This window comes from Chrysemys picta, chromosome 1 (assembly GCF_011386835.1).
Source record: "Chrysemys picta bellii isolate R12L10 chromosome 1, ASM1138683v2, whole genome shotgun sequence".
In the NCBI taxonomy this organism is placed as follows: Eukaryota; Metazoa; Chordata; order Testudines; family Emydidae; genus Chrysemys; species Chrysemys picta.
The window spans coordinates 247,250,585-247,273,706 of NC_088791.1; the positions used below are offsets into that span (position 1 = coordinate 247,250,585).

General features: G+C 43.7%; 1 protein-coding gene and 1 long non-coding RNA gene across 2 annotated transcripts in view; one reads left to right on the plus strand and one right to left on the minus strand.

Moving 5' to 3' along the window:
• LOC103305982 (uncharacterized) overlaps nt 1-10,506 on the minus strand; it is a 38,569-nt gene extending 28,063 nt beyond the window's left edge. Inside the window, exon 1 of the long non-coding RNA XR_002888598.3 lies at nt 10,258-10,506. This is a non-coding gene — a long non-coding RNA (uncharacterized LOC103305982). The remainder of the gene's footprint in view (nt 1-10,257) is intronic.
• CARS2 (cysteinyl-tRNA synthetase 2, mitochondrial) overlaps nt 6,644-23,122 on the plus strand; it is a 110,763-nt gene continuing 94,284 nt past the window's right edge. Inside the window, exon 1 of the mRNA XM_042861439.2 lies at nt 6,644-6,663. Coding sequence (XP_042717373.2) covers nt 6,659-6,663 — 5 coding nt within the window. The 5' untranslated portion in view covers nt 6,644-6,658. The remainder of the gene's footprint in view (nt 6,664-23,122) is intronic.

Sequence of the window (23,122 nt, forward strand, 5' to 3'; positions counted from 1 at the left end):
AGTCAAAACCCAGAGAGGCGTGATTATGCAATTAACATAACGGAGGAGTGATGGAGACAGAGGGTTGCTTTCTGTTCTAATGTCCAAAATTAGAGGGAGTATTTCCTAAAGGCATCAGGAATCAGAAAAGACGTCTCAACAAAAAGAGCTAAGGACTCACTCTGTAAGAAAGGAGAGAGTTGGCAGAGATGGCATCAGACTGCTCAGTTACCTGCTACTGGCTTGGGACTGGGCCGTAATGGCAAATGGACATAGGGGATAAGCCCCCTGACACAGAGTGTATCCACATTGGATCACACCTACCTTTGTCAGAAACTAAAAAGAAAATTGATTTAGAATCCAAATTAAAATGTGTTTATTGCTATTCTCTCCTTTGTAGTGTGGCTGGATCAAAATACCAGAAACATCTGGAAAGTGCTACAATGAAGCCTTGATTTAGGCCCCAGTTCAGCAAGCTACCTAAGCAAATGCATAAGTCCCAGGAACATATTTATTTATCGTTGTGATGAAGCAGAGAAATTGCCCACCAGCACGGCAAGGGTTAAAGAGAGCCTTTGGGCCCAGCTAACCTGTAGCCAGATTTGGGGTGTGTTAGTAATGTTGATTTAATTGATCCACTTAATTTATTTTTATTTATTTAATTTTAATTAATTAATAATTATCATTATGGATATTAATTAGTGTGGGTTTAGGCTCACCAATTTGTTTGATCAGAAGATAAAAGTTCGTCCTGAATCAGGCTTCACAGAGTTTATAAAAAGACCTTCGGGGGTATGACAGGAAGCTCACACTGAGACAGATATAGTCATAAAGACCTTTTATTAAAATCAATGAAATAGTAAGCAAATGGTAAACCAGTTAGAATTACAGAGTTGCAATTGTAATACTGTTATTCAAGAGATACATATGATAATACAATATTATGTGCTGCAAACTTCGGTTACTCACACTCTGTTTTAATAACCTGTTGTTGGAAGATATAGGACGCCGCCTCTGGCGGTTCCGGCTTCACACCTCTAGCAGAGGAAACTGATGCAAAGAGCTGTAAAAGCTGTTTACTCTCTAACTAAACTTAATAAACCTTAAACTGAAATCAAGCGTAGGAAAACCAAGCTTAGCCTAGTCCCCTTAAAACGTAAAGTTTGAAAAGAAACAAAGTACGGCCTATTAATAGTTAATAGCCGTCATAGATTCATAGATTCATAGATTCTAGGACTGGAAGGGACCTCGAGAGGTCATCGAGTCCAGTCCCCTGCCCGCATGGCAGGACCAAATACTGTCTAGACCATCCCTGATAGACATTTATCTAACCTACTCTTAAATATCTCCAGAGATGGAGATTCCACAACCTCCCTAGGCAATTTATTCCAGTGTTTAACCACCCTGACAGTTAGGAACTTTTTCCTAATGTCCAACCTAGACCTCCCTTGCTGCAGTTTAAGCCCATTGCTTCTTGTTCTATCCTTAGAGGCTAAGGTGAACAAGTTTTCTCCCTCCTCCTTATGACACCCTTTTAGATACCTGAAAACTGCTATCATGTCCCCTCTCAGTCTTCTCTTTTCCAAACTAAACAAACCCAGTTCTTTCAGCCTTCCTTCATAGGTCATGTTCTCAAGACCTTTAATCATTCTTGTTGCTCTTCTCTGGACCCTTTCCAATTTCTCCACATCTTTCTTGAAATGCGGTGCCCAAAACTGGACACAATACTCCAGCTGAGGCCTAACCAGAGCAGAGTAGAGCGGAAGAATGACTTCTCGTGTCTTGCTCACAACACACCTGTTAATACATGCCAGAATCATGTTTGCTTTTTTTGCAACAGCATCACACTGTTGACTCATATTTAGCTTGTGGTCCACTATAACCCCTAGATCCCTTTCTGCCGTACTCCTTCCTAGGCAGTCTCTTCCCATTCTGTATGTGTGAAACTGACTTTTTCTTCCTAAGTGGAGCACTTTGCATTTGTCTTTGTTAAACTTCATCCTGTTTAACTCAGACCATTTCTCCAATTTGTCCAGATCATTTTGAATTATGACCCTGTCCTCCAAAGCAGTTGCAATCCCTCCTAGTTTGGTATCATCCGCAAACTTAATAAGCATACTTTCTATGCCAGATGGGGAGCATCGATACATTGTTGAAGATGGAGACAATGAAGAGTAGATAGGTGGGTAGATTGCATCTAAAATGGCGAGATGAATTGCCTTTTTATAGGGCATTGGCTGGAAATCCTTCCTCCTATGCCCAAATTTCATCCTTCCCCCACAGAAATGTTCGGGTACACTTACCCCATAGGCTAGTATGTATGTGCGTATGGATGACAGGTATGTATGCACTTGTGGTGTACTTGTTAAGTCTGTGGGTACAACTTTGAAAAATCCCCTTTGCCATCCTTCATTGTCTATTGGGTTAGGTAAAGGTCTCTAGACATCTGCATGGGTGTTTTATCTATTTGGGTCATCTTTACTTTCCTAGGAAAAGGGTCCCAATATAGATATGCTAACTTTGCCTTAGCTTAACATACAGGGTTTTAGCCTGTAGGTCTCTTGCATTACAGCCAAACTTATTTTTAATATAAATCTATAAACCTATTACATCAAATACTCAAATTTATAAGAAAAGATATATCTATGCAAGCAAGCAGATTAAACCTTAGGGCTACAAGCCCCACCCTGTTATAGCTACAGCCAACGCGAGGCCTGAAGGGGGAAGAAAAGGAGAGGCTTGCAAAGAGGTAGAAGCTAGCTGCTTCCCTACCTGAAAGGAGGGGGTCACTAGCCTGCCAGCTGAGGCAGCTACCAGGGAATAAGTATTGTCTTCTCAGCCAAGGAAGACATTGTGGGGTTTGGTCTCACCAAATTTAGGACTACCCTGCCTGAAGAATAGGGTCGCCAACTTTCTACTCACACAAAACCAAACACCCTTGCCCCACCCCCTGTCCTGCCCCTCCTCTGAGGCCCCACCCCTCCCCCGCCCCTTATTAGAGGCCCTGCCCCCCCTTCACTCCATCCCCACTTCCTTTGTTGCTCACTCTCCCCAACCTCACTCACTCATTTTCACTGGGCTGGCTCAGGGGGTTGGGGTGCGGCAGAGGGGAGGGCTCCAGTTGGGGGTGTGGGCTGTGGGGTGGGGCCAGGGATGAGGAGTTTGGGATGCAGGAGGGGGCTCTGGGATGGGGGGTGGAGCCAAGGCGTTTGGAGTATGGGAGGGGGCCCTGGGCTGAGGCAGGGGGTTGAGGTGTGTGAGGGGGTATGGGCTCTGGGCTGGGGCTGTGGGTTCTGGGGTGGGGCCAGAAATGAGGAGTTCAGGGTGTGGGAGGCGGCTCTGGGCTGGAGCAGTGGGTTGGGGTGCAAGGGGGTGAGGGTTCCTGGGGTGGGGCTGGGGATGAGGGGTTTGGAGTACAGGAGGGTGCTCTGGGCTGGGACTGAGGGGTTCAGAGGGTGGGAGGGGGATCAGCGCTGGGGCGGGGGGATGAGGGCTCTGGCTGGGGTGCAGGCTCTGGGGGGGATGAGGGGTTTGGGGTGCACGAGGTTGCTGCAGGCTGGGACCAAGGGGTTCAGAGGGCAGGAGGGGGATGAGGGCTGGGGCAGGGAGTTGGGTCACCGGGGGTGGGGAGGGGGCAGGGTTGCAGGCTGCAGGCAGCGCTTACCTCAGGCAGCTCTCAGAAGCAGTGGCATGTCCCCCCTCTAGCTCCTATATGAAGCCGTGAACAAGTGGCCCTGCGTGATTCCCTGTCAGTAGGTGCCGCTCCCGTTAGTCTCGGTTCCTGGCCAATGGGAGCTGTGGGAGCAGCGGCTGGGGCAGGGGAGCGTGCAGAGCCCCCGGCTGCCTCCACATGTAGGAGCCGGGGGGGGACATGCCACTGCTTCCGAGACCTGCACGGAGCCACGGCAGGCAGGGAGCTTGCCTTCACCCCACTGCGCCACCAATCGGACTTTTAGTGGCTGCTGACTGGAGCCGCCAGGGTCCCTTTTCGACCAAGTGTTTCAGTCAAAAACCAGACACCTGGCAACCTTACTGAAGGAGCCTGTGACTGCAGCAGGGGGCTGCCCAGGATCCATGGAAGGGCACTAAGGAAGGTAAGCCATCCCAGTGAACTGGATAATAGGGGTCATGCCCCAAACTGAAGAGACAATGGTAGGAAGTAGCCCGGGGGGTAGGAGGGGTAGGGGATAGGTTGACTCACACAGGGCCCTGGGCTGGGACCTGATGGAGAGGGAGGGCCTGGATCTGCCCTCCCTCCACAGCCTAAAAGATGGAGGCACCTCAACAAGGGAAACAAGGGGCTGGAGACCAGGTGTGTCAACCACTAGTCTGGCCAGCCCTCCAAGACCCCTGTTACAATCTTGCTGTAGTTCCCTACTGCTTATGAAGGGCTGTGTACCTCTGCCCTCATTCTAAACCCCTTATGAATGTGCAGCTGGCTTAGGTGAGTCTTATATTATAATTAACAAGTATGTTTATTTTTTTTCCAGCTTTAAGATTTTGAAATTGTAATTAAGCACTTATGAAAGGTGCCAGAATGGCAGCTCCAGAGTCTGAAATCCTCTCCTTATCCACAGAAGAAAAGAGCATAGGCAGCAGCAGTACAAGTTGCCCCACAGTCTCTCCTCATGTGCTGCCAGCGTGCCCTGGAGGAACCACCTTCTAGGGGTGAGTAGGTAGTTCAGCCTCCATGCACATTCAGTCTAATTCATTCAGTCATCTATCTTTCCCATATATAGATTCATAACTATATACTCTTATGTACTTGTTTTAATGCTTCCACCAATCTCTATGCACAGTCAGAGATAAGGATCAGTCTGTCACACATGACAATACAGCTTTCCAGTATTATTTAATTATCATGTTTACTATTGCTGCAATTTAGAATAAATACTCTTTAAATCAAACTTGGGTCACATTCCTGATATTTACAATCATTCCTACAACTGAGAGGAACAACTATTGGCACTAAGTAGGATGCAAGGAAAGAAACCCCAAAGCTTCATGGCATTCACATATATCATCTGCTGTATTTTACAGCTTACAGAAACTATACCCAGTGTTTAACCAATTTAAAGGTAATGAAGACAAAAACTACATTCTAAACCTCCGAGGAGTCTAAGATGTGTTTCTAATACCTGATGTGTAAACTTGTTGGAGAGAAAGTTGGAAGTAAATTGAAGACTTGAAAGAAATTAGATTACTTGAGAGGGAACTGTAATTGAAAAAAATGAGATGTGTGCACTTGAAATAAATTTATTTACTACCATGGGATACAGTAATTGAAAAGAAGAGAAACTTGTAGAGCGGAGCATTTGAAATTGACTGGAGTGAGAGAGAGAGAAAGAGAGGAGCACTCTACTGAAATGAATTTCCTGATTGATTTGTAGTACTAAACTTTGAAAACATAACCAATTAACTTGAAAGTGTAATCTTTGCTCTAGGGAGTCAGGCATTATGGATTTAGAATAGGACACTAACATACTGTAGGCTGAGTGGACTTGCCTAGTCAAAATTCCCCAGTTCTTGGTCAGTGCCCTGTATTAGTTTGTCCAAGATATAACCACTGCCTGCTTTAGATCTAAATTTTGTAGGTGGGGTGCTAAAACTTGCTTCTGCTTTATATGTGCTTATTCAGGGCTCAGATGTACCTTTAAGTTACAGTCCTGCTTGGGGGTAGAGCTGGAGTTGCACCATCCCTGAGGTAACTCAGAAAAGCAGAACTTCTCCCAGGGCTGGCCAGTACGTGTCTCAAGGGGTGCAGGTTATTCTTCCGTGCATGACCAGCCAGCTCCACTTGCTGGTGCATGGCTAGGGTTTGTGGGGGACTCCCCTACCTCATCTTCATTCCCAAGGAATACATAAGGAGAACAGTCTCTGTCCAGTGCAGGGAATGCAAATATGGTCTGGACTGCACAACTGTGCACAAGGATTCTGAGGTGCATCTTGCATCCTCAATGATGCACCACCATGTTGTGTTGGGGGTGCAAACCTGTAGGCATTTCTACTGCTATGTAATGCATTTTACAAAAATGTTCACATATGCTCATCAGGGGTCCAATCCTGCACCACTATGGTGTATGGGAGTTCTACTGACTTCAATGGGAGCAGGGTCAGTCCCTAATTAAGGGTACTTTTGAAAGTTTCCCCAGTGCTGCATAGTGGCCAACTATGCAGTCCAGCAGCTACTGTGGCTTTTATGGAGCCCATTCAAGAAATGCATTTGACAGTCTGTATCCTTATATTCACCACTTTTACAAAACTATGATAAACTCTTGTAAAAAGTATGCCTCATTTGAAAACTCATAATTTGCTGATCATTGTATGTGAAGTTATAAGATTCTACTGTATGACATTGCTGAGATATGCTCCCAGTTTAGAAAAGCAGGCATCAACAAAATCAGATGGACTATCACCTGGTTAAGTAGCCATTCTTTGGCAGGAAGAAGGGTCTGAGAGAGAAATTTAGATCTTGGCAATATAACAGCTGGGGGTTTTCATGTAAACAGACTGGTTGTTGCCTGAACCCAAGCTGGAGATGATTTCTCAAAGAGGAGGAAAAGATATAAAAATGAGTAACAGAGGCCTCAAATCACCTCTCTCCTCAACAAAGTTTGAAAGACAAAGCATTATTGAACTGTGGCCCTGGTTGAAGGAACCCAGCCAGACAACTGTAAGCATGTGGTGAGAGAAACCTTTTGCTTTAAATTCACTTAGCTTGTTAAATTAGGTATTAGTCTGTATTTTACCTTTTATTTCTTTGTAACCAATTCTGACTTTTATGCCTCATTACTTGTAATCACAGAAAGATGGATTTTTAAGTAGTTAAAACAAGTTTATTATCTAAGCTGGTGTGTTTGGATTGAAGTTTTTGGCAAACTACATTTGAAATAACGGGGTTTGTGCATATCACCTTTTATTAATGAAATGACAGACTTTCTATGAGCTTATATTGTCCAGAAGGAAAGAGCTGGGAAGTACAAGATGCACATTCCTGGAACAAGTCTGGGACTGGGAATTTGCAGGTGTTTCTCTGTAATATAATTCAGGAGTGGTTGATTTAATTCAGATGGGAATGATTTTTGCATGCTAGCAGCTGATGTGAACAGAGGGAGGGATAGCTCAGTGGTTTGAGCATTGGCCTGCTAAACCTAGGGTTGTGAGTTCAATCTTTGAGGGGGCCATTTGGGGATTTAGTTGGGGATTGGTCCTGCTTTGAGCAGGGGGTTGGACTAGATGACCTCCTGAGGTCCCTTCCAACCCGAATAATCTATGATTCTATGACCAGGAGTGGTGCTTCTCACAGAGAAGCGGTGTGAAAGGCAGCCCAGGTTGAAGAACTGAGAGGACACAGCTGTTCGGTCTAGATTGTTCCCTGCATAATATTACAGTGTTCGGTGCTTAACTCTGGTTCTACTTGAAAATGACAGTAAAATTGGCATTGTGGAGTTCCATGCTTAGTGTCTGAAAGATTCCAGGTCAAATGTGCTTGGTTTACAGGTTAAAAGATGTTTGCTTGTGTTTCAACTGCCAGCCTTGCAAACTCCGCCTGTGAATAAAGAATTGAGCGGGGCTCTTTCTGCCTCACACATCACTTGTAATAAATATTCTACAGGGTAAATAAGATCTTCAATGGCACCTGTGCATCCCCATTGCCATCGGTGGTTTTGGATAGATGTGATTTATTAGTCCTGTAATTGGAACTTTGTAAACACTACTATTGAGGATGCACAAGAGGGAATAAAATCTTCAACTCCCTCCCTCCTACCTGTGTTGGCTCTACAGGGCTAGCAGGAGTAAAATGCAATTAAAACTTAATTTAGTCACAAGTCAAGACATGGTGTACTCCAAGATTTCACTGTTGTAGAATTCAGCCTCTGGTGCAAAACTGTGCTCAAGAATCTCAGCTTTCGCTTAACAGTTCCTTCTGACAGCCAGACTCCTTCATTCTTAGCCTTGCAGAGCCAACACAGCTAACAGGAATAAAAATAGTACGCTGAAGTCAGCACAAATAACTCTGAATATATATATATATATATATATATATATATATATATATATATAGCAGACAGAGCTGAGTAAGAAGGTGCTACTATTTATTCAATACAGTTGCTTTTCAGAATAGAAATGCTCTTTTGAGATACTCTAAAAGGTGTCCTTCGGTGCTATGCTATGGCTGTGATGCTGAGTCCTGCTGCCGCTGTTTTGGAGTGCCTCCGACTGAATTGCACATATGTGCACTACACAATCTGGGACACCACAGCAGCTGGCTTATAAGAATCCTTTGTGTTCCATTATGCAATGACTGGAAATAGTCAGAGGATTGGGGTGAGGGTTAGTTTATTTTAACATTTTTCTTTTTTAATTGCTCTCGAAATGCTAAAAATGTAAAAAGTGTTTGATTGCAAACCACGCCGCAGTGCCTGTGAAGAATACCTTGCAAAGAATTTATCTTTTTGGAAATAAAAAGCTACTTCCTGTAAAGAAAAGTGGTTGGGCATCTGCAGTAGTGCAGATCACACCCATTTACCCTCTGATAGCTGAGCCAAACAGAGTGTGAGGCTAGACATACAGGAGTTGGTCAGCCCTGTAGACAATGCTTGCGTTGTGCCAGGGCTGAGCCTCAACACCTCTAGGCTGGGCCGTTCCTAGTCCTGGCACCTCTGGGCTTGCCACATCCGTTATGAAAGTAAAAACATTTCTTGAGCCCTGGCACCTCTTTTAATTACAAATTAAGCACTGCCTGGAGACCCGAGAGTAACTGATTTACCAGAACCAGTAAATGGATCTGATCCCTGTACCTATTTGGATATGGGCTACTGGTTTCTGTTTCCCCAGCAGCTAAGGACTGGTCAACTATTAACCTAAGGTCTAGAATGCTGCTAGCTGTGCAGACTCCAGCCTATTTGCTGACAGAATTCTGAAGTGGTTGGAAAAGAACTGAGTCTGCCATTCTCAAGCTCTGAAGCTTGCAGGTGATACCCACCTACATATTATAGTCACACAATAAAGATGGAGAACCACTCTCAGAATAATGGAGTGTGTGTGTGAAAGTATCAAGTGTGAATTATATCATAGAATCATAGAATATCAGGGTTGGAAGGGACCTCAGGAGGTCATCTAGTCCAACCCCCTGCTTAAAGCAGGACCAATCCCCAGACAGATTTTTGCCTCAGATCCCTAAATGGCCCCCTCAAGGATTGAACTCACAACCCTGGGTTTAGCAGGCCAATGCTCAAACCAATGAGCTATCCTGCCCCCCTAAACTTTATATTTAAATATCTGTAACCTTAACAAAGTGGGGAAGTCTGTAAAGGAAAACCAGGAGATTTGTTGCCTAGCAGCTGTGGAGTGGTTCTAGAGTGACTGCTTAACGCATGAATCTCTGTGTTTGATTTCCCCTGCTAAAATCTATCACTAGACAGAAAAATGTGCCAACCATACTTCTTTATACAGACTCTGAGAAAACTCTAATGACAACTGAAACCACTCATTTATTTGCTGTTCAAAACGTTGAGAGCTGAAATAGAACTGAAAGACAGTGTCTCCACCTCTCTTTCTCCTGCCTTCTTCAGTACTATTCTCTACACAGGGAAAGACTTCCCAATGCCTCAACAGCAAGCACGCAGCTTCTCTTAATTCAAATTCCCTCCTTAAAACTCAGTTCTTTCCCAAGGTTTAAAAAATAGTAACCTCAACCTTCATTGAAATACAGGTGTTGTAAACTGCTCTGTGACTAACTTCCACAGTCTTCCGGTGCATCTTGTTTTCTGTCTATTGAAATAGTAAGTTCTTGGGGGCAGGCCTGGTGTCTTTCGGTGCCTTATACCCAGCAAAGCATATCAAAGGCACTTAAATAGGTAATCGTTTATGGAAAAGGACACCTTCGGAATCCATTCTAACAATTAAGGCTCATTTCATTCAAAATGGTGGGTAGATTAATTCTATCTCACAACAGAGGTGGAAAAGCAAAACTGGCTGCATCTTTCATACTGTATCAAGGAGGCTGGGGAGTCGGGATCCAGAGCAGCCGTGGTCCCATAATTAAGATTGCAGCCAGCTCCTTTTAGAAGCCTTTATTAGTGTCTAATGTTCCTCTAGTTTAAGAACAGCTTGATAGTACTGCTATGGCTTTTCCATATAGTTAAATTCCCTTTTAAAAAGAGCATATACTGTACATTTACAATGCTGGGTTACAAGGAAGCAAAGTTATTACAATGTGTTTGTATTTAACTGCAATGGTTATAGCATGCACATGAGTATGAAACTGTGACTAACCTTGGTAGCCAAAGCAGGGAGGTCTCATTAGAATTGTAACTGTTGCCCTCTCCTGGGGTCTCTGCAATGCTGTGGTTAGAGAATTTAAAGTCAGAAAGGACCACCAGATCATCTGGTCTGACCTCCTGTATGTCACAGGCCACCCCCCAGCCATTCCCAACTCCAAACCCAGCAACCGAAATTAGCCCGAAGTATTACAGCCCATCAGAAACTAGATCATTATGTGCCAAGGGCAAAGAATAGGAGGGACCAAGGTGCACTAGTGCGTGAGGCCACTGCAGTGGCAGGGAAATGATTGCATGAGAGAGACCTAGTTACTCGTGGCAAATGATCCACAAGCTGCAGGGGAAGGCAAATAAATAAAAGCCCCCAAGGTCACTTCCAATCTGACCGGGGGGCGGGGGGGGGGGATTCCTTCCCACCCTCACATATGGCAATCAGTTAAACCCTGAACATATGAGCAAGAATCAGCCAAACACCAGAGAGAGAGAGACAATGCCTGTTGTTGTTGCTGTATGTCACGTATTAAATAATATTTCTGAAGCAAAGGGAGAAACCTTACCGGCAGGGTGGAGAGGGGGAATTGGAAAGCTGTCTGCTGAATTTTTAACAGCCAGACACAAGGGCAACGACAACAGCCTATCAAGGAGCTGTCCAGCTGAGGAAGGCCTTAAAAGATCATTTTAACATTGTGCCCTTGTATTGCTGTGCGCTGCTTTTGTGTACATCTAACTTTGGCCTGACTATGGCTCTCAGGTTATTTATAAACACCTTTTATGAATTTGGTGGGAAGTGATGGTGCTTTAGTCTGACAATTCTGTCTGGTGACACCCAATAAATATACTGTGTCTGTATTTTTCCACCCCCCACTATCCCCCAAAATGTAATTTTATTGAATGCATATACACAATGAACAAACACTGGATTGCTTGCGAAGGATACGTTTAATTTCCTATGTCTTTTATTTTTCAGCTGATATATTGGTGTCTGTATCTTTCTGTTTGTTTGTAACGAATTTGATTATTAATGTTTGTGTTTTATAAAAGCTGAAATTCTATCTCAATGCCAAAACATGCTGGCTACTAAATGATTCTAATATTCTCTTATTTTGTCACCAGTTCATGGGTTTTAAAATCAACTGATTATTTTAAAAGTCAGTTCCTTTGTTTTCTGACCATGCAGAAGGGTGCCATTTTGAATGACGGAAGGAATTGAGGAGGAGGGTGGTTCAGACATTGCAAAGAAAAAACACGTTTAAAAAAATCATACAGCAATGCACCTACCTGTGCTTCCTTCCCCTTCCTCTCTGGGCTCCTCTGGGTCTTGGTGGGGCCACTTGCATATGAAAAAACTCCTGACACTCTGCAGGGTCTGTATGCCCCTCTGTGTACCCATCCTTTATGAGCTTGTCCTTGTTGGGCAGTGCTGATGATCCCTTCTCTTGTTCTTACAAGGTGTCTACTATCCCATTGGGGTTGGTGGTTGAGTATAGAAGAAGAGTTCAAGGACTTCTTTTCTGGTTCAGGCAGGAATACTTGGTTTAGCTGGACCTCTGCTTTTGTGCTTGGCCAGGCATATCTGCTCACAAATGTGAACTGGCAGGAAAAGAGAAATTTTCAAAACACCCTGAGGATTTTTAAGCTGGGTGTGGAGGCACTTCCAGTGACTGACCACAGTGCAATGGAGTTCAAAATTAGGATTGGAGCAGTTATTGTTGCAGGGACAGGGGCATTGCAGGACTGTGGCTGGAGGACTGTTTTTACAAGCACAGGTAAGGCAGCATCCACTGTGGCATTTTTCTGGCAGAAGTATGTTGGCTGAGGAATTGTCTTGTCCAGAGACCCGGAGAGTGTGGGTTTCACCAAGGGGAATCCTATTTGGGTTTGGACACATGCGAACCTATGGTGACAAAAAGCAATTTCGTCAGGCAGACCAGGCCCCTTTCTCTTACAGGATGCATCCCACATGTCATGTGGTGTGGTGTGGTGGTTTTTTTTTTTTTTTTTTATATTTTAGTTTTGTCTCATTTGTTAAGGGATTTAAAAAATAAGAGAGAAACGGTAAGTTCTGACATCAAGAAGGTGATAGCCATTTTGGCTCAGATATATGAATAACTGAGAATTCCAACTGGTATGAAAGTTCATTTAGGAGAATCAATTATGAGGAAAACATTTGAGCAGAAAACTTTTCTTACTGCTATCAAATGATGTGTGATCCTCCCAAACAGCCATGGGCACATTCAGGTGTTTGAGATATGTATTTATTTTTATTTATTTAATTATTTATAATAAAAGAACAGCTAACTATAGATGTTAAGCTTCAGATCTATCTGAAGAAATGAGATGTGGGGAACTGGGATCCTTTGCTGAACATCTGAAAAAGCTAATCATAAATCTTCCTCAAATAAATTATCTAATCTATGGACCTGCTGCCCTGTACATTGATTAAGACAATGGGTTAATGAAACCAGTGGATATGTTTTCATCCTGACATAATGGAAAGAAAGGAAACCACCAGGGAATAACTTTGGGTGGGAAAAAAATCTCTGCCAGACTCAACACCATAAACTAGTGAGTATAGTATATTAGATTTCTTTGATTTTCTTCCCTTTGTGGAGCTGATCTTGATGAGTGAAGCAATAAGTGTGTCTCATGTCCCACAGGCTTATGCAGGAAGATCTGTAGTTTATTTCTGAAATAAGAGTCAGTACCTGTATAGACTTCTAGAAGAAACTGTTGTGTGAGAAAAGTGAAGAGGGGATTCCTCAGTCTGATACCCCTTTTCTCCCCAGCCTGGACTGTGTTTAGCTTCTTGCTCCAACAGACCAATCTGCCTCTACGGCTGCCACAACTATTCCCTCTGCCCACTCAGCTCCTGCATGCTACTTCAGCTTCCCCACACATGCTCTATACTGGGCTTTACCATTGGCAGCCATTGGAACTTTATCCTTAATCCATCCTTACCCATGTTTTATACCACTTTCTTATTTAAAATTCTTCAGAGGTGAACTGCATATTTCTGATATGACTTATAGAAGCTCCTGTGTAGACACCATGTCTCAACAACCTCACCAGTATTGCTAGCAGACATAGTATTCGAAGCTATTCCCTTTGGCCATCTTGAGCATGCGTAACTGTTACAAGGAACATCTGCTTGTTCTTCTCTGCAAAGCTGCTGTGAATTCTCTGGACCCATTTCCAGGGATGACAGGATGCAGGAACAGGCCTGTTGGCACATCTTGCACTGTACATACAATTTGATATCCGTAGAGGCAGATTGGTCTGTTGAAGCAAGAAGCTAAACACAGTCCAGGCTGGGGAGAAAAGGGGTATCAGACTGAGGAATCCCCTCTTCACTTTTCTCACACAACAGTTTCTTCTAGAAGTCCATACAGGGTGTTTTGAAAATGTCCAAACCTGGCTGCCAAAAATAGCTTCTGTTCACTGTAATTCTTCTAGTGTGGCTTTCATACAATTCTGCCATCTGGATTATGAAGATTTTTGGTATCACCACATGGAAAGTCCACAATATACAGTGAGTCTCTGCTTGCAGTTCCTCTTTTTAAACTGTATATGATGTAATTTGTTCACTGAGGACAACCTTCTACAATGTTATCCTTTGCAAGAGAAGAGGCCAGATATTGATACACTGCAGTCCCTTTATGCTGCTTCAAGAGTGCAAAGGGCTGTTCTAAGTGCAAAGTAGCCGCTCCAAGCCATTCCTCTCAGCTTTCAGTGTAGAAGGTATCCCTGGAGGTAAGGGGGCATATCTGGAGTGTTACTGTGCTCTGGCTATTCTTGGCTACTGGAGCAGCTGCTTGGAGCCACAGGCAGTTGAATGAAAATTAAAGGAGCCCTGCGCTGCTCTGACCTATGTCAAGAGTTAGGCACACATCTGACTGGCTTGAGAACAGGGACAATGTTAAGGTGACTTAAAGCCATCTTTGCCTTGCTTTTATTCCTGAATCCAGAACAAAGAATTAAGCCCCAGTCTTTTTTCCGTCTCCAATGTAATTACTTTTGCAGCAATAGGAAATCCTTCCAAAAAATGAGATTTTAAAGATGAGATTTGCTGGTGGAATATTTTTCACCTTTTAATAGCAAATGGCATAATGCTTTGTGTTTTTTTCAGATGGCTCACCCCAGATGTTTTACTGATGTTTTATCATTTTCTGAGCCCATTTCTGTAATCCAGCAACAGCTCAAGCCAAAACAGTAAGGGAGTTTCTTCGCTGCTGTTATCCAGATGTTCCTAATTTTCCCCTTCCAATCCACACATAAACCTAAATTTGGTGGTGCTTTCAACATGTGCTGCCTGGCCTGAGGTCTGGGTTAGAGTCCAGGTTCTGCCTTTGCTTGGGCTGGTAATCTGCCCACTTTGCAGTGAGGACACTGCTAAATCAAAAGGCTCAGCATACTCTGAACATAATATTTCCAGGAGATGGGATGCTATATTTATCTTGCACTAATTTAAGCAAAGTGCTTTAATCATTTATGGATCAGGAATGATCCCCTTTGTTAGAAACAGTTCCATATTACACTGTTTACCTTGGTGTTGTACTTTTAATCTGATTTTCACAAAATTCCAAAATGTGTAGAGGTTTTATGTATTCATTGTATTGATTCTATGGGCACAACACAGTGAATACTTGTGACATCTTTTTCTATATTCCCAGACAAATAAACAGTAAGAGGGAGTTACAATTGAGAGCACATATCAGTAATTTTGATTAAAATATTACTTTGATGTAAAAAACCAAGCATTATAAATGCAGGAAATAAAGAATTAAGGTTAAATTTAAAAGAAATCAAAATACATTAAGGCATGGAAATGTAACAATTAAGGCACCAAAACAATCTCAACTCTGCCCTGTAGTGACACCATGCAAAAACCATATGATTATGATTAAGGCATTTTAATGTTTGTGGCCCTAGATTAAACTGATTTTTAAAAATAATTACATTCTTCCCCCTTATGAGGAAAAAATGATTTGGCATTTCTGAAAATTAAACTCAACAATTAAACTTTGTGTTAGATAACTGAAAACTGAGGCACTCAAAATAAAGATGTTGGCTTTGATCCTATAGTGCTGAATTTAAGCCTCTAGGTCAGGGGTCGGCAACCTTTCAGAAGTGGTGTGCCGAGTATTCATTTATTCACTCTGATTTAAGGTTTCGTGTGCCGATAATACATTTTAACATTTTTAGAAGGTCTCTTTCTATAAGTCTAATATATAACTAAACTATTGTTGTATGTAAAGTAAATAAGATTTTTCAAATGTTTAAGAAGCTTCATTTAAAATTAAATTAAAATGCAGAGCCCCCCAGACCGGTGGCCAGGACCCAGGCAGTGTGAGTGCCACTGAAAATCAGCTTGCGTGCCACCTTCAGCACACATGCCATAGGTTGCCTACCCCGCTCTAGGTCCATGGTGTGGTGCCCAAACTTTTCCTGTCATGCTCCTTCCATTCCCCAGTAATGGAATCTATCCACAACCTCCTCCATTACTACACAGTTGGCTCAGCAGAGGAGCTTGGGCTGACAGTGGAGCTGGGTGCAGCACTGGCGGGCGATGGTGGTGGAGCTGGCCTGGGAGCAGAGAGGGAATGATGGCAGAGCTGGGCTGGGGGCAGAGCAGAGGGTGGAGTGAAGCTGTTGCTGGAGGCAGAGCAGGGAGTGGAGCTGGTCCGGGGGAAGAGCAGGGCTGGGTGGTGCTCCCTCCCCACTTCTCATGGGGGGGCAGATCCAGGCTCCACCACACCCCACACACCCCCGAACATTCCTCCGTGCCCTCCTAGGCGGCTGTGCCCCACAGTTTGGAGACCACTGCTCTAAGCAGAGCCTGTATCTGACAATCGCGTTTTAAACTGATATGGTGCTAAATATATTCTTTTCTCAAAGCCCTATAACTGCACATGAACATATGGATTTAAGAGAATTGCATTGGTTGCTTCTTATCAAATTGTTCTGAGATGTTGAATGATAAATTGATCATATAGAAGGAAACTGATAAAGCTAATGACTGAAGAAACAGTAACACAGATAAGGCCCGTTCTTTCAGCTGAGACCCTGGAGATCACCAACAGAGAAAGACGCTGGCAAAAGATAAGAGCCCTTTGCTATATCATACAATTAACAAAGTGAAGCGTTACCTTCTGTGTGTGGGTAAATCATTTATGCAATGTTAATTTGGGTCTTGTCCTCAGCATCATAAAAAAAAGTTATGTAAATCTGATGTATTTTAGAAAAATATTAGGGAGCTGGATTAGCAGAGAGTACAAGATGTATAGTAATTGGGGGACAAGAGTAATTTAAATTGTATTAATTCTTCCCCAAAGTGGGAGTATAAGAGATGGGTCCATCTGTCTTCATCTGCTCTTATAAGATTCAATAAAAGATCCAAGTTTATTTTAGGTATACCTTTTATGGATGACGTTGTAGCAGCTCTTGATATTTTGACCCCTTAGGGACCTATTTGAGTTTTCAGTGAGGAAAAATGAGACCTCAGATATCCAATTTCCTCTATACCCTGATAATTTCTCAAAGATGTGAATCAGATGCAGAAATTTAGGCACAGTTCCATCAGGATCAGTGATAAAAATCGAAATGTTATCAGCATAATATTGAGCTTTATCTGCCTTGATTCTTTCATGCCCTTGTTTTCAGTGATGGCCACTCTGAAAGGTTTAATTCTCAAATTAAATTATTGAAAATAACCCTAATGAGTCAAAGTTAAAAATGAATGTTTCAATTAGTAGTGTTAGAGGACTGTGCCTGATAGGCAATCTGGGGCAATTGCCTTGGAACTATATATAATTTGTACAGACCTAACATACAGGCTAAGAGCATATGCAGTAGAGTTGTGCAGGACCTAGAATTTTCATTTCACAGGAAATTCTGTGGTGTGTGTGTTTTTTTTTTTTTAAGGGATTTTCATACTCAACTGGAAAAAAATCAGAACACAGAATTTTGACATTTGTTGACAATTTTATTTTGCAGGAAAATTTCATTTTTGGTCAGTCAAAATATTTCATTTTGATAGATTTTTTTTTTCTTTTAGAACATATTTTTATAATATTAAATTGTTTCATTTTGATATATTTGGAACAGAACGTTTTGATTTTAACATTTTGACCTTCTCAAAATACTTTTCAATTTTTTTCTAAACAAAATTTTGTCAAAATCAACATGTTCCCTGGAAAAGTTTTTTTTTTTTTTTTTAAATCTGATGTGATGAAATGACATTTTCCAATGGGAAAATACTGAGTACTGTATGTTAGAGCTGATCAAAATTTTTCTGATTAGTCATTTCAATGAAGACATTTGTAACTAACATGCAGGAAAACAACTCTTGTTAATCATCTTTGCTCTACTTCCTTACAGTTTTACTGGAGAAGCAAAACATGAAGCTCCTATCCTGCATCTGTACTCCCATGAATAACCTTTCAGACCCCACACAGACTGATAGAGTCAAGGAGCAGTACTGGGCCAAGAGGGCCTACGGAAAATGCTCCAAATGGAGGAACTGCTCAAAAGCCAAGTGAACTCTGTCAAGTTGAGTGGGGAGGCAGACTGGGGGGTGGGTGGGGAGTTTGGCTGACAGAGTTGGTGAGGCTCTGAGGGGCCTGGGTGGAAACTGGAATTGAAGCAGGTGGAGGCAGGCTGGCAGGCTGCTGTCTGGAGGCTGGGACTGAGTGTTGGTGTCTGGCTGAAGATGGTGTAGGAGCAGGCTGGGTGGAGGGCTGCGGCTGGCCCCCAGCTGAAATGAGGCTGGACATTGAAACTGACAATAGAGGTGAGGGGAGAAGAGAGAGTTCCCTTGAACTATGAAAGAGAATAAGCAGGGGGTGAAGAATGGTCTCAGATCATTAAGCGGGGGATGGGGGTGGAGGGGGGAAGACTAGCTATATCGGGATTGGAAGAAGGAATGCATAGAAAAGAAAAACAGGATAAAAGTCAACCTTTTATCATTGTCAAATCAGAGACAGCAGATGTGAAAATAGGAGATGTTAACAACTGAATGGATGAAGCAAAGCGCTGGTGATGTACAAATAACGCAGGGTTGAGATCTACTGATAGACTATACCCCTAACGAGCAAGCTGGAAAATGTCCTACAACTGTAATCTTAGGGAAAATGAAAGTTCCTTGTCAATTGCCTAAATTCCTGATGGAAGCAGGAGGAGTTATGTCTGGATTACCACTAGATTTATCTGAGAATGATATCAAAAAGAGTATAGGTGAAGATAAAGTATTGTTTGTTAAACAACTACTTAGTAGGAGAGAGGGAGAAAACCAGCCATCTACAGCTTCATGCATAACACATAAACATGGGCTACTTCCAGATAGGATCCAAATGGGGTATCGATCTTTCTGGGTTAAACCATATATTTCCTCCCCTCCCCCACCATACACACGTGCATGAAGTGCTATAATTGTCAAAGATTTGGACATATGGCAGCCATTGTAGGGAACACTGTCTAGAAGGAACAGAACCTAAATGCAGCAATTGGGGGGAGGGGGGGGAAGCACAGTGCAGCATATAAAGAATGTGTGATAGCACAGTGAGCCATAGAAATAAAAAAGAATTATTCAAATAGTATCATATGTAGAGACTATCAAAAGGTACCCACTGAAGAAAACAGAAATTGACAAAAGTAAGAGAAAAGATGTACAGGGGCAGCAGAACGTCTAGTTGGACAGGCAGGAGAATATGAGAGAAATGGGAGATGATGTATTCCTTGTAGGTAAAGAGAAGTTTATAGAATTCATTATAGAAGTTATTAACGGCACCTCGCAGACCAGGAGAAACGCTGAAAGGATTAAAATCATAGCAAAAGCAGCAGAAAAAGATCTAAAGATAGACACCCTCTCGTTAGACCTCTTTTTTACACAATTTTAAAAGAAGGCAATAATACAATTTAAATAACATGGTCTTCATGATCCTTAACTGTAATGTACATAGTTTAGTAATGCATGGACAAGAACTAAAGAGAGCCATCTTTGAAGTGGGGAAAAAGGCCTAATTTAATGTGTGTAAAGAAACGTGGCCAATAAGTAAACTTGCGTTTAGTTCACCAGGATATGAGATGCTCCAGAGTGACTGAGAGGCTACCTGAGTGGCAGGAGGTCTGTATATTTATAAAAGAGGGACATAACCATGTTGAAATTGATGTGTAGAAACTAAGTTTTGAATATAATGCTATTGAGAGTCCCAGGAATAACAAAAGCATTTACTTTTGAAATGAAATTAATAGGCAGCAGGTTTAAAACAAATACAAGGAAGTTCTTCTTCATGCAGTGCACAGTCAACTTGTGGAACTCCTTACCTGAGGAGGTTGTGAAGGCTAGGACTATAACAGCGTTTAAAAGAGAACTGGATAAATTCATGGTGGTTAAGTCCATTAATGCTATTAGCCAGGATGGGTAAGGAATGGTGTCCCTAGCCTCTGTTTGTCAGAGGATGGAGATGGATGGCAGGAGAGAGATCACTTGATCATTGCCTGTTGGTCCACTCCCTCTGGGGCACCTGGCCACTGTCAGTAGACAGGATACTGGGCTAGATGGACCTTTGGTCTGACCCGGTACAGCCGTTCTTATGTTCTTAGGTACTTACAGATTTACGTTTATAATCCATGCAACGTTAGCTAATTTTTTTAGTGCTAAAATAACTAATATCAAAAACTCATTTGTGATTTGAGGAGCTTTTAGTAGTCATAATAAGCTATGGGGAAGTAAGAAAACTGACCTAAATGGTAAATGTTACTGAATACAGGAGCAGCTACTAGATTTAATCAGTGGATAGATCCTTTCATAAAGATGGAATGGGAAAGAAACGGTTACTCACCTTCTCGTAACTGTTGTTCTTTGAGATGTGTTGCTCATATCCATTCCAAACCCACCTGCCTTCCCCTCTGTCAGAGTGTCCAGCAAGAAGGAACTGGAGGCAGCGGCGGGTCAGTGGGGTCCTATGTGCAGCGCCATGAAGGCGCGACTCCAGGGGGCTCCAGAGCTGACCCGACGGATGCTGCTAGGGGAAAAACCTTCTGGTGAACTGTGCACACGACGCACGCACACCTAATTGGAATGGATATGAGCAACACATCTCGAAGAACAACAGTTACGAGAAGGTAAGTAACCTCTTTTTCTTCATAGAATATCAGGGTTGGAAGGGACCTCAGGAGGTCATCTAGTCCAACCCCCTGCTCAAAGCAGGACCAATCCCCATCTAAATCATCCCAGCCAGGGCTTTGTCAAGCCTGACCGTAAACCTCTAAGGAAAGATTCCACCACCTTCCTAGGTACCTGCTGTTTCAACTTTAGGAGGTAGCCCAAGATAAAGGGGACCGACGATTGTGTCGGAGGGATATGGCTCTGCGAGCACCAAATCACAAATCTTTTCCACTTGGCCAGGTAAGTAGCTCTGGTAAAAGGTTTTCTGCTACCCAGAAGAACCTCCCTAACAACGTCTGAGCAAGTGAGCTCTAGTGGGTTCAACCATGCAACTTCCAGGCCATGAGGTGGAGAGACTCGAGATTGGGGTGCTGAAGCCTTCCGTGGTGATCAGTGATGAGGTCCGGAACTAGCGGTAGAGTGATTGGAGTATCCACCGATAGCTCCAGTACCATGGTGTACCAATGCTGTCATGACCAGACCAGTGCCACTAGGATCACCGAGGTTCCATCACTCCGGATTTTGAGGAGGACCCTGTGAATCTGAGGCCCTGCGATGTTCCTGCCACTGCTTCCTCTGGAGACAATGATGAGGAGCCCCAAACATGGGAGGGCCCCACCTGCCCACCTGGAGTCCACCTCAGTGCTGGCCACGGTACCGGCTGTGGCACCGGCTGCAGTACCTTCTGTGGTACTGATCATAGCCATGCCGCTGGGTACGGTGCCACTGAGTACGGTGCCACCGTACAGTGCTGGGTGCCGGTGATGGCTCTGCTGTCCGTGCCGGTTCTGGTGTCTGTGCCGGATGCAGTACCGATTGTGGTGGTAGCGGTGACTGATGCTCAGGAGAGCTCCCTGGCCCTAGACGCACTTCTCTCAGAAGCGACTGAAAAGGAGCATGCTGAGGCGGACCCCTGGGACTGGTGGTAAGCCCATGGGGTCCAGAAGGGCCACTGAGTTGGCATCTGACTTGGTACTTGCCACTGTGGAGGCCACGGTACCAGGGGGAAGTTTGAGTCATCCCCGCTGTCTGGGAGTGCTGACGGCTACGGTGCTGGCTTCTCTGGGACACACATGAGTCTGTGTCCAATTCGGACTCTGAGTCCATGCAGGGAGACCATGGCGGTGCTGGGGATTGGTGCCGGGGTGTTGGAGACCATTGCCGAGTCATAGCTGGCTTGCTCCTGCACTGCACCAGTGGCCTCTGTCGTTTGGGGCCTCGGAACCGGTGCAGTGCCACCATGGTTGGGGAAGTGTGGACCTATCAGAGTTATCAAGTCCCATGCCACCTCATAAGTTTTGAATGTGGAAGGGAGGTCCAAATCTTCCACCTGGGTTTCTTCCGGTGGGACCGGACTCAACAGTCCCTCCCATGGGCCTGGAGATGATGGTGCTGGCTCTTGAGCTGGAAGGGAAGTGTGGTCTTGCACCGGTCGCCCTCCCTTGGGTGGTTCCCGTTCCCTTGCACAGGAAAATGAACACCCTCTATCAGTCTTCCTGTGCTGCTTCTTTGGGACAGAAAACTGTGAGTGGTGCCGAGATTGATCCCACTCTGTGCTCAATGCCGGGGAATGCTGGTGCCGAGGGGCTCAGACCCTAGAGTCCTTACTTGGCACCTCCCGGGCTCGACTCGGACTGAGGGTGGAGAGCTGCTCCCATTAGTAGTAACTTTGATCTGTGGTCCCTCTCTTTCTTCATGCGGGGGTGAAAAATCCTACAGATCTCATACCTCTCCGTTCGATGGGACTCCCCCAGCATTGTAGACAAGCCGAGTGTGGGTCACCCTTGGGCATAGGCTTCTGGCAAACCCCACACAGCTTAAACCCCTGGGTCCAAGGCATGCCCCGGACGCAGAAGAGAGATGGGGAAACAGGGGAGGGAAACACCCCCTCACTACCCAAATCCAAATATCTAACTAACTTTTTAAAAACTATCTTTAACTATTTACAGAAAACTAGGCTAGAGGATTGCTCGTTGAACATGAGAGACGAAAGGCTCCAACGACCATCACTGGCAATAAGAAGGAACTGGAGAGGCGGTGAATTGGTGGGGCCCTATATATAGTGCTATGAAGGCACAACTCCAGGGGGCTCCAGAGCTGACCCGAAAGACACTGCTATGGGAAAAACCTTCCGGCAAACTGTGCACATGGCGCACACACACCTAATTGGAATCTATATGAGCAAGCACTCGAAGAAGAATGATCACTTCCTTATGCTTATTGAGAACCAAGGCTGAGGAAAGGTCAAAAAGAGTTCCTAGCGTGAATTTTTGAGAAGCTGATTGGGGCCATTTCAAGATCAAATGTGATGAATATTTATGTAGTAACTGTACAAGTGACAACCTAGGAGAATTCTAGACCAACGTAATACAAGGAATTGCAGCAGCGATCTGGCCATCTACAAAGTATCATATTGCTCCTGACTTGGAAATCTGGTTTCCTGGTGGAAGGAGGATTTCAAATTAGCAATCAAAGAAAGAAAAAAGGCATACAAGCAAGCAAAACATAACAAATAGTAAAAACTTAATGATTAGTAAGGTGGTGATACAAAGGATTATCAAAAAGACCAAAAACAGGAAAATGGAGAAAGTTTTGTGGGAAATTAAACAAAGATTCAAAGCTTTCAGAAATATAAGTAAATTAAAAGAATGCATGGAATTTAAAATAAAAGTATACCTGGTCTTATCATAAATAA